Below are 12,092 nucleotides of genomic sequence, written 5' to 3'. Positions count from 1 at the left end.
TTGTGACACATAGTGATGCAAGAAGCGATTACCTTGCCGAGCAAGTATTGACTCAGTTGACGGGCTAACTGCTAACCAGTGTTGTCAGCTTCACAGCAATATTCAGCTTAAGTTTGCTAACATTAGCCAGCATAAAATATATTTATATATTATATATATTTACCATATAAGACTGAAGTGGAACAACACAAAATAAAAGCGTATACATTTTCTTAATTTTAATCTTAATTTTAATTAAAAAAAAAACTTCTTTCAAAAGTTATATAGCCTCACTTTAAAGATGCCAAATTTGAAATTCATAACATGTCTATTGTCTCCACACGGCTCTCAACATAGACCTAACAGTGTACTTAAGGGAGAACCGGAGGGTGGGTGCTACGCTAACGCGAGGCCGCCGTGAGGTGAGTTGTGGACGATGTTATCAGCTGTAAGCGGCGTATGAGAACAGTGAAGAGCAACTGCCTTGAGCTAACCAGTGGGGCACGCTCACAAATATGCACTAAAAGGCACGCGTGGCCGATCCATCCATGTAAACACAGCAAGGAGAAGCTTGGATAACATACACAGAGCGAGAGCGACTTTATTCTTCATTACTCCACTGTGTCTTTACAGAGCAAATTGTTGTTTGATGCTAATAATACTCTGAATAGAGAACCTTTAAGGGTTTGATAACATTACAAACGTGTATGAATGGTACAGTTAAATCTGAGTCTATATTAATACAGGGTTTCCCTGTTGGCAACATATTCTTTTTCTTATCTGTTTCTGTGAAACCTAATTTGCCCTCAAGGAGCCACTTTTGATAATTTGTTCTGTGTCTGAGGATTTGCTAATCATATGACTTAAAGGTGGTAAACAAGCCTGCCGGGCTGAGAGGCAGGATGTGGGGATTATTAATACTGAGCTGAGCCTGCACTTCCACCTTTGTTATTTTTGCAGAGGAGGGACGGAGGAAGAGCTGGATGACTTTCTCATGTGGTTTTGCTGACAGTGTGTCAGGGTTATGGTTTTCACCCCTGATTGATAGAGAGAGGGGGAGAAAATGTCCATTATAGACAGAAATAAATGCTAATGTGAATTTTAATAAGTAAGCAAACACAAAAGCATGCTGACTAACCAAACATGCCAGCTGGGAGACTAACCGTCATCTCACTCCCACACCCTCTCAGCAAGAGAGCAGCGATAATGATGATTATGTTGATTGTTTAACCTTGTTAGGTGATGTTTTTCCAGGAATTTAACTGTCAGGGTGTTGCAGGTAGCTCTGTTCTCAGTGTTCAGGAGAGATGATTTCTTCTGTCACTGCAAACAGGGAATGCCACCGAGCCTGTTTTTAGACGTCATGCTCCCACAAAGATCCAATAAATCTTACTCGCTCTGTCTCTCTGTCGCACGGCATTTGTGGGAGTGTTTGGCCAGGGGAATCCCGTAACTGAGGGCTACAAGGAAATGCAGGTAAATGACTTGTTAGTCAAATTTCAGGGGCAGAGGTGAAGGCATCAGAGGTGGACACTGCCTATGAGAGGATGAAAACAAAACAAGTCAGCCTCAGATTACAGGTTTAAACCGTTTTAAGAGCTCCCACATGTACCCGACCTCTGTGACTTCACATTCCTCTGCCTTTGTTGCCTGCAAGGGTGGGCGCTTGGGAGCTCTTTGATCATTTCCTTTGTGAACCCTCATTTTCTGTACAAGGACCCTTTTAGGTGAAAACAGAGAAACATCCGTTATAAAGACATACCACACTTTGATCCACTGTCTAACAATTAAAAAAAAACTCCCTGCCAGAAGGTTTTTGTCTGTACTTGATATCATTACGCACAACTCATTAGTTCATGGAGTGGAAGGTATTGTGGTGTAAATCCAAAACCGCAGGAGGGATTATCTTCACATTAACTCTTTACCAGACTATGCTGTAAGGGCTATGTTCAGCTAAAGCACGTTTCATGTGCTTTTACTTGTTGTTTAAAGGTATTGTAAGAGAAAGAAACTGCAATAACAGTAGGTCTTAAAAATGCCACATCACTCAACCTCTAATTTATATAAATCCCTTCGAGCCTGTCACAAGTTCTGATTCAAGCACTCGTGATCTATGCCTCTACTGAAAATAATCATCACGATCACTGTTCCAACCATTCAAATATCTGACGTGAAAGAAGTCGCTTGTAGTGACAAACCCAAGAGAAAACAGCCAAATCCACTGTTACCGTCCGTTCAGTTCTAGCACCTTACCGCTTATTGTTTTAGTTTTCCAGCCCTCAACTTTACTTTGGTTTAGACTTGTTGCTCAACAGCCTAATTTCACAAAAAAGCTTTAATAAAGGCACTCTATGCTAGACGTCCTGCATCAAACGGCAGACAGATAAAGTTAGTGACTAGCCCAGTGTTGGTCTCTGTAATACTTGATGCTCAAACGTAATCAAAGTTGATCGACAATGTTTTCCTGATGTCAACTTTTTTATGTTAAAATGCCGGCCATATTAACCTACCAAAGAATTCACCAATGTTTTATGTTGCTGCTGTTTACATTCCTCCTGATGCAAAGGAAAAAATGGTCTTCAGGAATGCACTTCTGTTTTTATTTGTTTTTTGTTTTGTTTTTCTTGTGTAGCATAAAGGAACACCTGTATGGACCCTTTTACAGCCGAGGTCATCGAAAAATATGCTTGCGCATGTTGGCAACGAAAGTTGTGTTTTGCCGCAGCCATCCAGACAGTTAAGTAAACTTGAAACATTGAATTAAAATCTGTTAACCTGAGCCCAAGAAGAAGAAGACACATTTCAAGTATCAATGAGCCCATTTTTTTTATCTTAGATCAAACAGCAGCTTATCAGAACCAGAAGGGGCACATTTCATTTTCAGCCAAGAACATTTCCCTCCTCTTTTAATTCTAAGTTTCCCTTCCCCTCCACACCTCAGACTTTATTGCTGATCATACCAGTGGTATGGTAATTAGTGGTTGCCGTCCATACAGACTACCAGCCACACATCATTCCATACATTTCAGTTTATAAACTATACAATAAAGGGAACGGCTAGATTCTTCTCACGCACATGCCTGGAATGCCAGGGTGTCTCCTCCTGACTGACAAGGAAAGTTGGTGGAAAGGGATGCCAAGTAACATAATTCATTAACAGTGTGTCATTATTAACTGCCGTCATTAATGCTGCTTTGTGCCATCCCAACAAGCAACAGGAAAGAAAAGTTGGAGTATTCCCCTAAGGCTGGAAAAGATCATTTAAGATCAAACATTTAAGAATTGAAAAGAAGTACTGTGACAGGGCCTGAAAAACCGTTAACGTTACCCTAATATGTTTTTGCGACGAGCCTCAGGCTTACACCATACTTTTGCTTCTCAGAAAATAATTACAATAGGAGTGCCACACTTAGCTGTCATTTAGGGACGTGTAAAACAAGGATGGGCAAATATTTTCACAGCCCAACAAGTCAAGACCGTGTTCTTGGCGTTTCCCCGATGATAAGCGGGGTCAGCAGAGAGGGTGTGTGTATGTTTGGGAAGATGATTAGGTAAAGTGAGAAGACACCTTTCTTTGATCTAACCTTCCAACATGTAATAGCGTGACAACCTGAAGAACCCAAATACCTTGTCAGACAATTTGTCACTAACAAGGCATTCTGGGACCGCAGAGGTGGTGTAGGGTGCTACAGAGACCTGATCTATGCTTTAGCACTGGTTTTCCTTATGACATGATATCTTACCTTACAGCTATAGTTCAATTAGTAAAGGAGTGATTTATTTCATTACAAATAATTTTTTATTTCCATTAAACTTGTTGAATTCAAAATTTCCCACTTTGTCTGTTTTACTTTCATGTTTCACCTCTAAATCAAACTATAAAACAGTATGAATTAGTATGACCGTGTGTCCAGCGCATATCTCGTTCATCCAATCTACTTCACACTTAGCGGGTGTATTATGGGTACCAAAGGACGTCCAGTGTTGAAATTGGTGCAATTTGAACACATGACATATCCATCCATCCATCCATTTTCCTCCTCTTATCCGGGGTCGGGTCGCGGTGGCAGCAGGCCAAGCAGGCTGACCCAGACTTCCCTCTCGCCCCCAACATTTTCCAGCTCATACTGGGGGATCCCGAGGCGTTCCCAGGCCAGCTGGGAGATATAATCCCTCCAGCGTGTTCTGGGTCTTCCCCGGGGTCTCCTCCCAGTTAGACGTGCCCGGAAAACCTCCAGTGGGAGGCGTCCAGGAGGCATCCTAATTAGATGCCCGAACCACCTCAGTTGACTCCTTTCGACCCGAAGGAGTAGCGGCTCGACTCCAAGTTCCCTCCTGATGTCCGAGCTCCTTACCCTATCTCTAAGGCTGAGCCCGGAAGACCAGTGTACTGAAGGTGTCCTAAGCATATTGAAAGTTAGCAATAGACAAAAGAAACCACAGTTTAAAAACACCTGATCAAAGCGCACCGTCCACCCATTAACTAATATAATACAACAGTGCAAGTGTCTTTTATCTGATCCCTGTCACATGGTCCACACTGGTAATAACAAATCATTTCAATGATATATAGACGCCTTTCATTGGAATTGGAACCTTTTCAGTTTTCAGTTTCAGAGTTTCTCTTTCCCATAACAGCTCCTTGGGAGTTACCTAATTGTATTCCACTATTGCTGCCAATATCAATTATTACTTTAACCGCAAAATATTTTGTTGCACAATAGATAGGCAAAGAAAGCTTTTTAGCAGATAGAAAGGAACGGATTGCTCCACGTTTTGATTGTAATGTGAACTCCAGTCATCCTGGATCCCAATTGGGGCTGGTAATCGGTACTCCATACCTTTAAGTTATCAACCAAAATCATCCAGTACCAAGTAGTTTCAAAACTTCTCCAGTCAAACAATACCTGCTTTAGATCCTTTTTATACCCAGATACAGAAGTTTTTTTATTTTTTATTTAATTCAGCATGTGATTGGCCCATTACCGCAACAGCTACAACCCATACAGTCTGTGGTGAGGTGAAGTCGAGCGCAGTGTATTTGATGGAGTTTCTACTTCAGCGTGCAGAAATGCCACGAAAACGGTCGAAGTTATGGCTTTAGTACACACCTGTGGCGGCTGTGGAGGTGGGTTAAACACAACTGAGTGCTAAGTAAAGTAGCAAAAAAAGGTACAAATAAAGTACTATATTGGTATCAGAATCACTTTAAGGCTACTGGTTATAAACAATACCCAGCCCTTATCCCACTACAACATCCCAGTCTTGTGCATCTGCCAGTGGGGGATCAGATGACACTGTTGTGTTTGTGTGACTATCTTCTGCGATACACCGGTTGCAAATTAAGGTCACTTGAATTAAAACATGCTGACAGATTGGCCGACACAGACCTGTCTGGATATCAATAAACCACAACATGGCATGAAACGATTACTATCTGAAGGAGAAATGCGGGCCTCTGTCTTTCTGTAAAAGGGGACGATTCTTGTTTTTAGTTCAATCCAAGTTCTGAGTTAGAAAGTGCATTTCAAACTGAGAAGAAGAAGAAAATCTCATCAGTTAAACTATTTAATTAAAGAACAAATAAGAAATACTGTAAATAGAAGAAAACTTTGATATAACAAGAGACATTCTCACATATCAGCAGCACTTAGGTGACATTTCAGCTTGAAAAATTACGCTTTGTTTTCAGAGCTTCAAAACGTATGAAAACATGGATGTGTTATTATAACGATCGATTAGTTGACTGAGGGCGCAGCCCTAGTACACAAGGCCAGAGTGTATGAGAACGGGTAGCTGTTCTTCAAGACATTCAACATAATTAGTTTGAGCACACAAAAGTGCAACAGCAACAGCAGCCTGAAGCAGCAAGAAAGGAACACGTAGGTATTCTGAGCAATTCACTGTGTGATCCCTGAGAATTGTGCCAACACCAACAAAGTGATCCAAAGTCATCTTAAAAAGTCCCTTGGCAGCACAGAATCATGTTGTGTAAACAGTGTTGGAGAATATTGTATGATGTAGAGCTCACAGGGGTCAATACTTTGTTTATTAGTCTACTGTTTCAACTATTGATCATATTGCCAATATTGCCTTAAACATGCATTCTTTCCAATGGCCAGCAGAGGCCGACTTCTCTGGTTGCAAAAAGAAGTCCAGTTGTATGGAAGTCTCTGAGAAATTACTTGACTACTACTTCAAACATTGTAAACATGAGTTTATAGTCTCCATTGCTAGATTCAAGTCTTCATCAATACAGCATGATGGCCATTTAATAATTTATGTTGCCATTTGGAGTAAAATAGAGGATAAAGCACGGGAGGCTTTAGGGTGTGGCTACCTTGTGATTGACAGGGTGTTTTCAGTTTATTAGCATCACTCTCATATCACTTCTGGTTCCACAACAACACACTGTCGATTATGGCCAACTTAGTTCTGAATATTTAACGAAACTGTTCAAAGTTAAAAAATGAATGCTGACAATTGTATTAATAATTGGTTATTGCTAACAGGTTGATACCTGCATGCTTGAAATTCATCACAAACATAATGATTTTTTAGCCTATGGTTGGTTTGTGGTGGGCTATTAAATGCAAAAAAAAATACAATTAGTAAGTTAGGTTTTGGGTCAGTTTTTGTTTGACAAAATGACTCTAAGGTGAGGTCATGAATTCAAAGGCTGAGGTAAATTAGCCACAGACTGCCAATAAAAGCCTGAGATTGTGTATCAGATTGAGCTAGTTTAATTAAAGGTGAAAGTTTAAGGACAATTCCTCACACACCTACGTGACCTGGCAGCGGTTATACATCCTGAATGACAACCCACCACGCCCTGTGTGGGCACACCTGTGATGGCAGGAGGCAGCATCTTTCCACCTGTTCGACCGCTCCCACCTCCGGGGAGGAGGCTATAAAAAGCATCTTCCAGCTGCCTCAGCTCCATCTCCTTCGCACCACTCTTTGGGTTTGACACTGCACCTCAGTCAGAACAGAAGTCACCATATCCACCATGTTCAGCTCTGGGTATCAGGGCTTTTCCATGTCCTCTGCGCCCAGGATGGCAAGCTCTCGGCGTGGAACGAGCGTCCACGGCGGTGCAGGTGGACGCAACGTCCGGGTGTCGTACGGCTCCAACCTTGGCTCTGGCTTTGACTTGGCTGGGGCGCTCGGAGGCGGCGGATACGGCGGGGGCGGCGCACTCGGCGGGGGCGGCGGACTCGGCGGGGGCGGCGGGGGGAAAGTGACCATGCAGAATCTCAACGACCGCCTGGCCACCTACCTGGACAAGGTGCGCTCCCTGGAGTCGGCCAATTCGAAGCTGGAGATTCAAATCCGCGAGTGGAACAATAAGCAGACCCCCTCCGTCAGGGACTACAGCAAGTATGAGGCAATCATCGAAGACCTGCGCAAAAAGGTAAACTTTCCCCTGTAAGCGTTTCCCTACTGCTGTAAAACAGTCAAACAATAACCTAAACATAATTATGATAAGTGATATTACCCGTTTCTAAACTTAGCTACAGCCATTGTTGTAAAATATATCATTACAAGATGCCATCTAGGTTCAAAGCAATTACAGTGTAATGCAAGTCAGGTGTACAGAAAACCATTGTGCTGATCAAAAAAGAAACACGGCAGCCAACATTCTAGATAATGGATCCCTAACACGCTCTTTTGGTTGTTTTACATAACACGCCCTTTCGGTTGTTTTACATGTGGTTAAGGAACTACTGCCAATGTTTCCCTTCTATCTGTTTTTCAGATCGGTGTTGCCACACAGGACAATGCCAGGCTGATGCTGCAGATCGACAATGCCAGACTGGCAGCAGAGGATTTCAGAATCAAGTGAGTGAAAAGAAGTAATCGGCACCTAATTAGCGTTATTATGGTTTATAATGGAAGACTTCTGGGACTTTACAGTTAAAATAGCCTGCAGCATTTTCACTTGACACTGTATTTGTTCAGCTGTTCGGCTTTGTTGACGTTTTGTCACGGGGGTTTAAAGGTGATCAGAGTGATTAAACCGGTGTAACTGGTTTAGGTGGAGATCCACCTTGTCGTTTTTGCTGTTGTTAGTAACACTAATTGAGCGGGTGCACCAACACGAATCTCTGTGCCTTTTTCTTGACAGGTTTGAGAATGAGATGGCACTGCGCATGTCGGTGGAGGCGGACATCGTCGGGCTGCGCAAGGTTCTGGATGAACTGACCATGGCCCGGTCTGACCTGGAGATGCAGGTGGAGGGCCTGAAGGAGGAGCTGGTCTACCTGAAGAAGAACCATGAAGAGGTGAGACTAGTACTGTTAGGAATAACATCACACCAGGAAATATAAGTGATCTCTCAAGGTTTTTAGAAAATCTTACAGGTACAGTTCCAGGGGGCAAATGCAATATTAAAATAGTTTTTCACATCTAGTCAACTATTTGCCAAACGCCTCCCAATATTATCTTTCACTTGTACAAACAACTGGTAATGTAAAACTTGTTTGGATTGGCTGCTGTGTCTTCAGGTTGTGTACTGTACTGCAAAGTCAAAAAACAATGACTGATAACAAGACATCTCAGATGTTAGTCTGATTTATAGATGCCAAAGAAAGCTCTTCTAAATGATCATCAACATGAGAGATACATAAAAACATCAAACAAGGGTTCATATAGAGAAATGTTGTATCAGTACGTTAATTAAAGTGAACAAGTTCAGAACGGTAAATTCTAAAATGAAGTGAAAGAGCAGTGCAAGTAAAAATGAGAAGCAAAGTCAGTGAACTGACTTAGGAATGTAAATTACAAAATATTTATCCATTTTAAGTTTGCTAACGCTTCATGTGGGTTTTTTCTTTGACCTTTGACTCTGTTGTGCCGCCTGTAGGAGTTGGCAGCCATGCGTGGCCAAATTACTTCCAGCTCTGTCAACGTGGAGGTGGAAACCAAGCCTCAGGCGGACATGGCCACCACCATGGAACAGATCAGAGCTCAGTATGAGGGCATCACTGAAAAGAACCGCCGCGAAATGGATGACTGGTACAAGGTCAAGGTGAGGGGAACGAGACAAATCATGTTCACATCTGTATATACTGTATAGTAGCCTGAATAGCGTTTTTGACAATTTTCATGTCCAATTTCACGTCTTCCAGTTTGACGAACTGAACAAGCAGGTGGCATCCAGAACAGAGACCCTCCAGACCTCCAAAAGTGAGATCAACGAGCTCAAGAGGACCCTGCAGTCCCTGCAGATTGAGCTGCAGTCCCAGCTCAGCCTGGTAATTCAGATCTCACATGCACATATCACTTTTCAGCCCAACACAACATCCATCTTTCTAATCTGTTGCTCAAGTCTTTCATTTCTGATCTGCGCAACATATCATAGTATATCTTGCAACATGTTTGACACAACACACTATACATAATCAGTAAGTCTGTAAACTTGTCACTCACCGTTTAAAACGGCTTTCTCACTCTGCTTTTTTTTTTTGTTTTACATCTGAGCGGAAATAAAACAAGCAATTAGGGCTCAATAAACGGATATCTCCTCCTGTGTCTTTTCTCCCGTGCAGAAATCTGCCTTGGAGGACCAGCTGGCAGAGACACAGTCCCGCTATAGTCTGGAGCTGGGCCAACTGCAGACCAGGGTCAACACCCTAGAGGAAGAGTTGAGAAATGTGAGGATGGACATCGAGAGGCAGTCCAATGACTACCAGGTGCTGTTTGATATCAAGACCAGGCTGGAGATGGAGATCGCCGAGTACAGAAGACTGCTGGATGGAGAGGCGTAAGGGAATTCTTTATTGAGATGTTTGTCACAAAAAGTCAATCAACTTGAAGTATGATTTCTCTGTAGCTGGACTTGAATAAGACAGGCAGGTGAAACGTGGGGGGAAAGTAACTTACATGGATCTGTAGTTCTCATATAGAATGAAATGTTAAATACTTGTATTCGCTTTTGCATTGACTGTAAGATTGATACCACTCTTTTATGTTTGTATGGTAAATGTGAAGCTACAACCAGGAGCCAATTAGCCTAGCTTAGCATTGAGACTGGCTAGCCTGGCTCTGTACAAAGGTGACAATATTCGTCTAACAACACATTTAAAGCTCACTAATGACCTTACTATAAACAAACAATATTTAATGTTTTAAGTGTATAACATTTCTGTATTTATATGTTTAAAAATGACTAGACCTATGTTGTATATTTGAAAAATATATACCAAGCTAACTGGCTGCCGGCTGTAGCTTCATATTTAGCATATGGATGTGAGAAGGTGTCGTTCTTCTCATCTAACTTACGATTAGAAAAGGAATATGATAAATTTCCCGAATTGTTTTAACAATCATATTATCACATTGTATTAATTGTAAATTATTGTAGGTCTTCTAGGAGAACTAATGTAGTGGAAGTCAAAACAGTGGAAGTCAAAGCAGTGGAAGTCAAAGGTAAGTTTACATCAACACTTTCTTTTTTCGGTCTTTGTTTGTAAAAAGTAAAATATGCTACAGATTTAACTTTGTTTTGATTTGTTCAGCTGTTAGAAAACCAGTCATATCCCAGAGGACGAAGGTTGTGATTGAGGAGATCATTGATGGAAAAGTGGTGTCCCGCACAGAAGATGTGAACACAGAGGTCATCAAGAAAGACTGACTGGATGCTAAAAGATCCGGGTCAAATAATAAATTGGAATAAAAGCTGTTTTCCTGTCTCTGACACCCAGCAAATGTTCCACCCGCGTCTACTGAAAAAAAAAATAATAAATAATATATTTCTCTTTCCAAATATTTGTGCAGAGTTAAGATTTAGATTTATTGTCAGAAATATTTATTCTGATGTTTTAACATGAAAAAAGATGGCAAAACCAATAAAATGTTTTAAAATATACAAGAAGATTGCATATGTGTTGGGAAGAACCTGATTACTAACTGTGCTTTCTTCGTATTATTTCACAACATTTATTAAAATCCCACTGACAACAACTTTACTGACTGTCATCTAACCTGCCTTCTGAAATACCAAATGTACACATTAGGTGACACTGTGAGCCCCTGAAAGGAAATGCACTTCTGCAAAATGGAAACCATTGATACATGGAGAGATAACAGAAACATAATGTCCTAATTTGTATTTTACATTTTATTTCCGGGAGGACATCTGTGTCTGTGTGAAAGTTTATGGAAAATATTTGAGCATTTTATGTTATGGGGAATGTTGTTATCAAATTAAATGTCATCCAAGTACAATTATCATAAAGAAATAAGACAATTTTTTAAGATGATTACCAGTCTCAAGTGATGTGAAGTGTAAAATAAGGACCACACTTGGCTGGTGGCAGTCTTTTGCATGTACTGTGTTGCGGGTATGTGGACTGGCGACAGTCTGTGTATGTAATGTATGTATGCAATATGTTATTTGTATTGTTTTAACAGCAGACACTGTACGTATGTTTCCAAGACAAATTTCCTTCTGGACAATAAAGTCTATCTTATCTTATCTTACCATACGACTTGTATTTAACTTGTTGTGAAATACATTTTTTTTTCTGCAGAGAATAAACTTCTGCCTTTTCAGCACCCTTCCAGCCTACATAATTTGCCCACAGTCCATTACTTGGTCTGGTATGACCAAAAGCTTTTGGCTGCTAAATGTTAGCTGTTGTTAGCAAACTTAAGCTAGATGCTAGATGCATGCTAAAGGCCGCACCAACTCTTATATATAAATATTATATAACAATTATATAAATTGTATCAGTCGATGATTTGTCAATTCTTAACAGGAGGGATGGCTCAATAGAAGCATATTCATAGGAATATTATAGAAAAACTACAGGCAGAAGTGCATCTCTATGATCCTCTCACTCTTCCCTTGACTATAATTGCTACTTGTCACTTTGGTAATGAAAGGTGACACTACTTTATAGATTAAATAAACTGCATGTATAGAATTGAGAATACATAGTACATAGTTTAGAGTCTATTATAGATTCAAGATTAAACTGACAGAAGGGAAGAAATGAGAGAAAAGGGTTATTTTAGATTTGTTTGGTAATTGTTTTGCCTTGCAGATACAGCCTTCTGTCAGTAGGAGGTACTGCAGCCCCCTCAGCACTCTTACTTCCATGCTCTTT

At 40.9% G+C, this 12,092-nt stretch overlaps 1 protein-coding gene across 1 annotated transcript; it reads left to right on the top strand.

Annotated features, from left to right (window-relative positions):
- Positions 1-6,913: 6,913 nt before the first annotated feature.
- On the top strand, positions 6,914-11,541 carry krt97 (keratin 97). The gene is made up of 8 exons (XM_079158910.1): positions 6,914-7,393; positions 7,739-7,821; positions 8,108-8,264; positions 8,846-9,010; positions 9,111-9,236; positions 9,531-9,745; positions 10,346-10,410; positions 10,500-11,541. Exons 1-8 carry the CDS (start codon positions 6,989-6,991, stop codon positions 10,613-10,615), a joined length of 1,332 nt encoding a protein of 443 aa, XP_079015036.1. The 5' UTR covers positions 6,914-6,988; the 3' UTR covers positions 10,616-11,541.
- Positions 11,542-12,092: the final 551 nt, after the last annotated feature.

This window comes from Pholis gunnellus (assembly GCF_910591455.1).
Source record: "Pholis gunnellus genome assembly, chromosome: 5".
In the NCBI taxonomy this organism is placed as follows: Eukaryota; Metazoa; Chordata; class Actinopteri; order Perciformes; family Pholidae; genus Pholis; species Pholis gunnellus.
Note: the sequence above shows the minus strand (reverse complement) of the source record. Positions and strands in the feature narration are given on the sequence as shown.

Bases quoted from the DNA above. Each gene is read 5' to 3' on its own strand.
- krt97 (XM_079158910.1), top strand. From the start codon at position 6,989: ATGTTCAGCTCTGGGTATCAGGGCTTTTCCATGTCCTCTGCGCCCAGG. The intron at 8,265-8,845 runs GTGAGACTAGTA...TGCCGCCTGTAG, and splicing joins TGAAGAAGAACCATGAAGAG to GAGTTGGCAGCCATGCGTGG. The intron at 9,011-9,110 runs GTGAGGGGAACG...CACGTCTTCCAG, and splicing joins ATGACTGGTACAAGGTCAAG to TTTGACGAACTGAACAAGCA.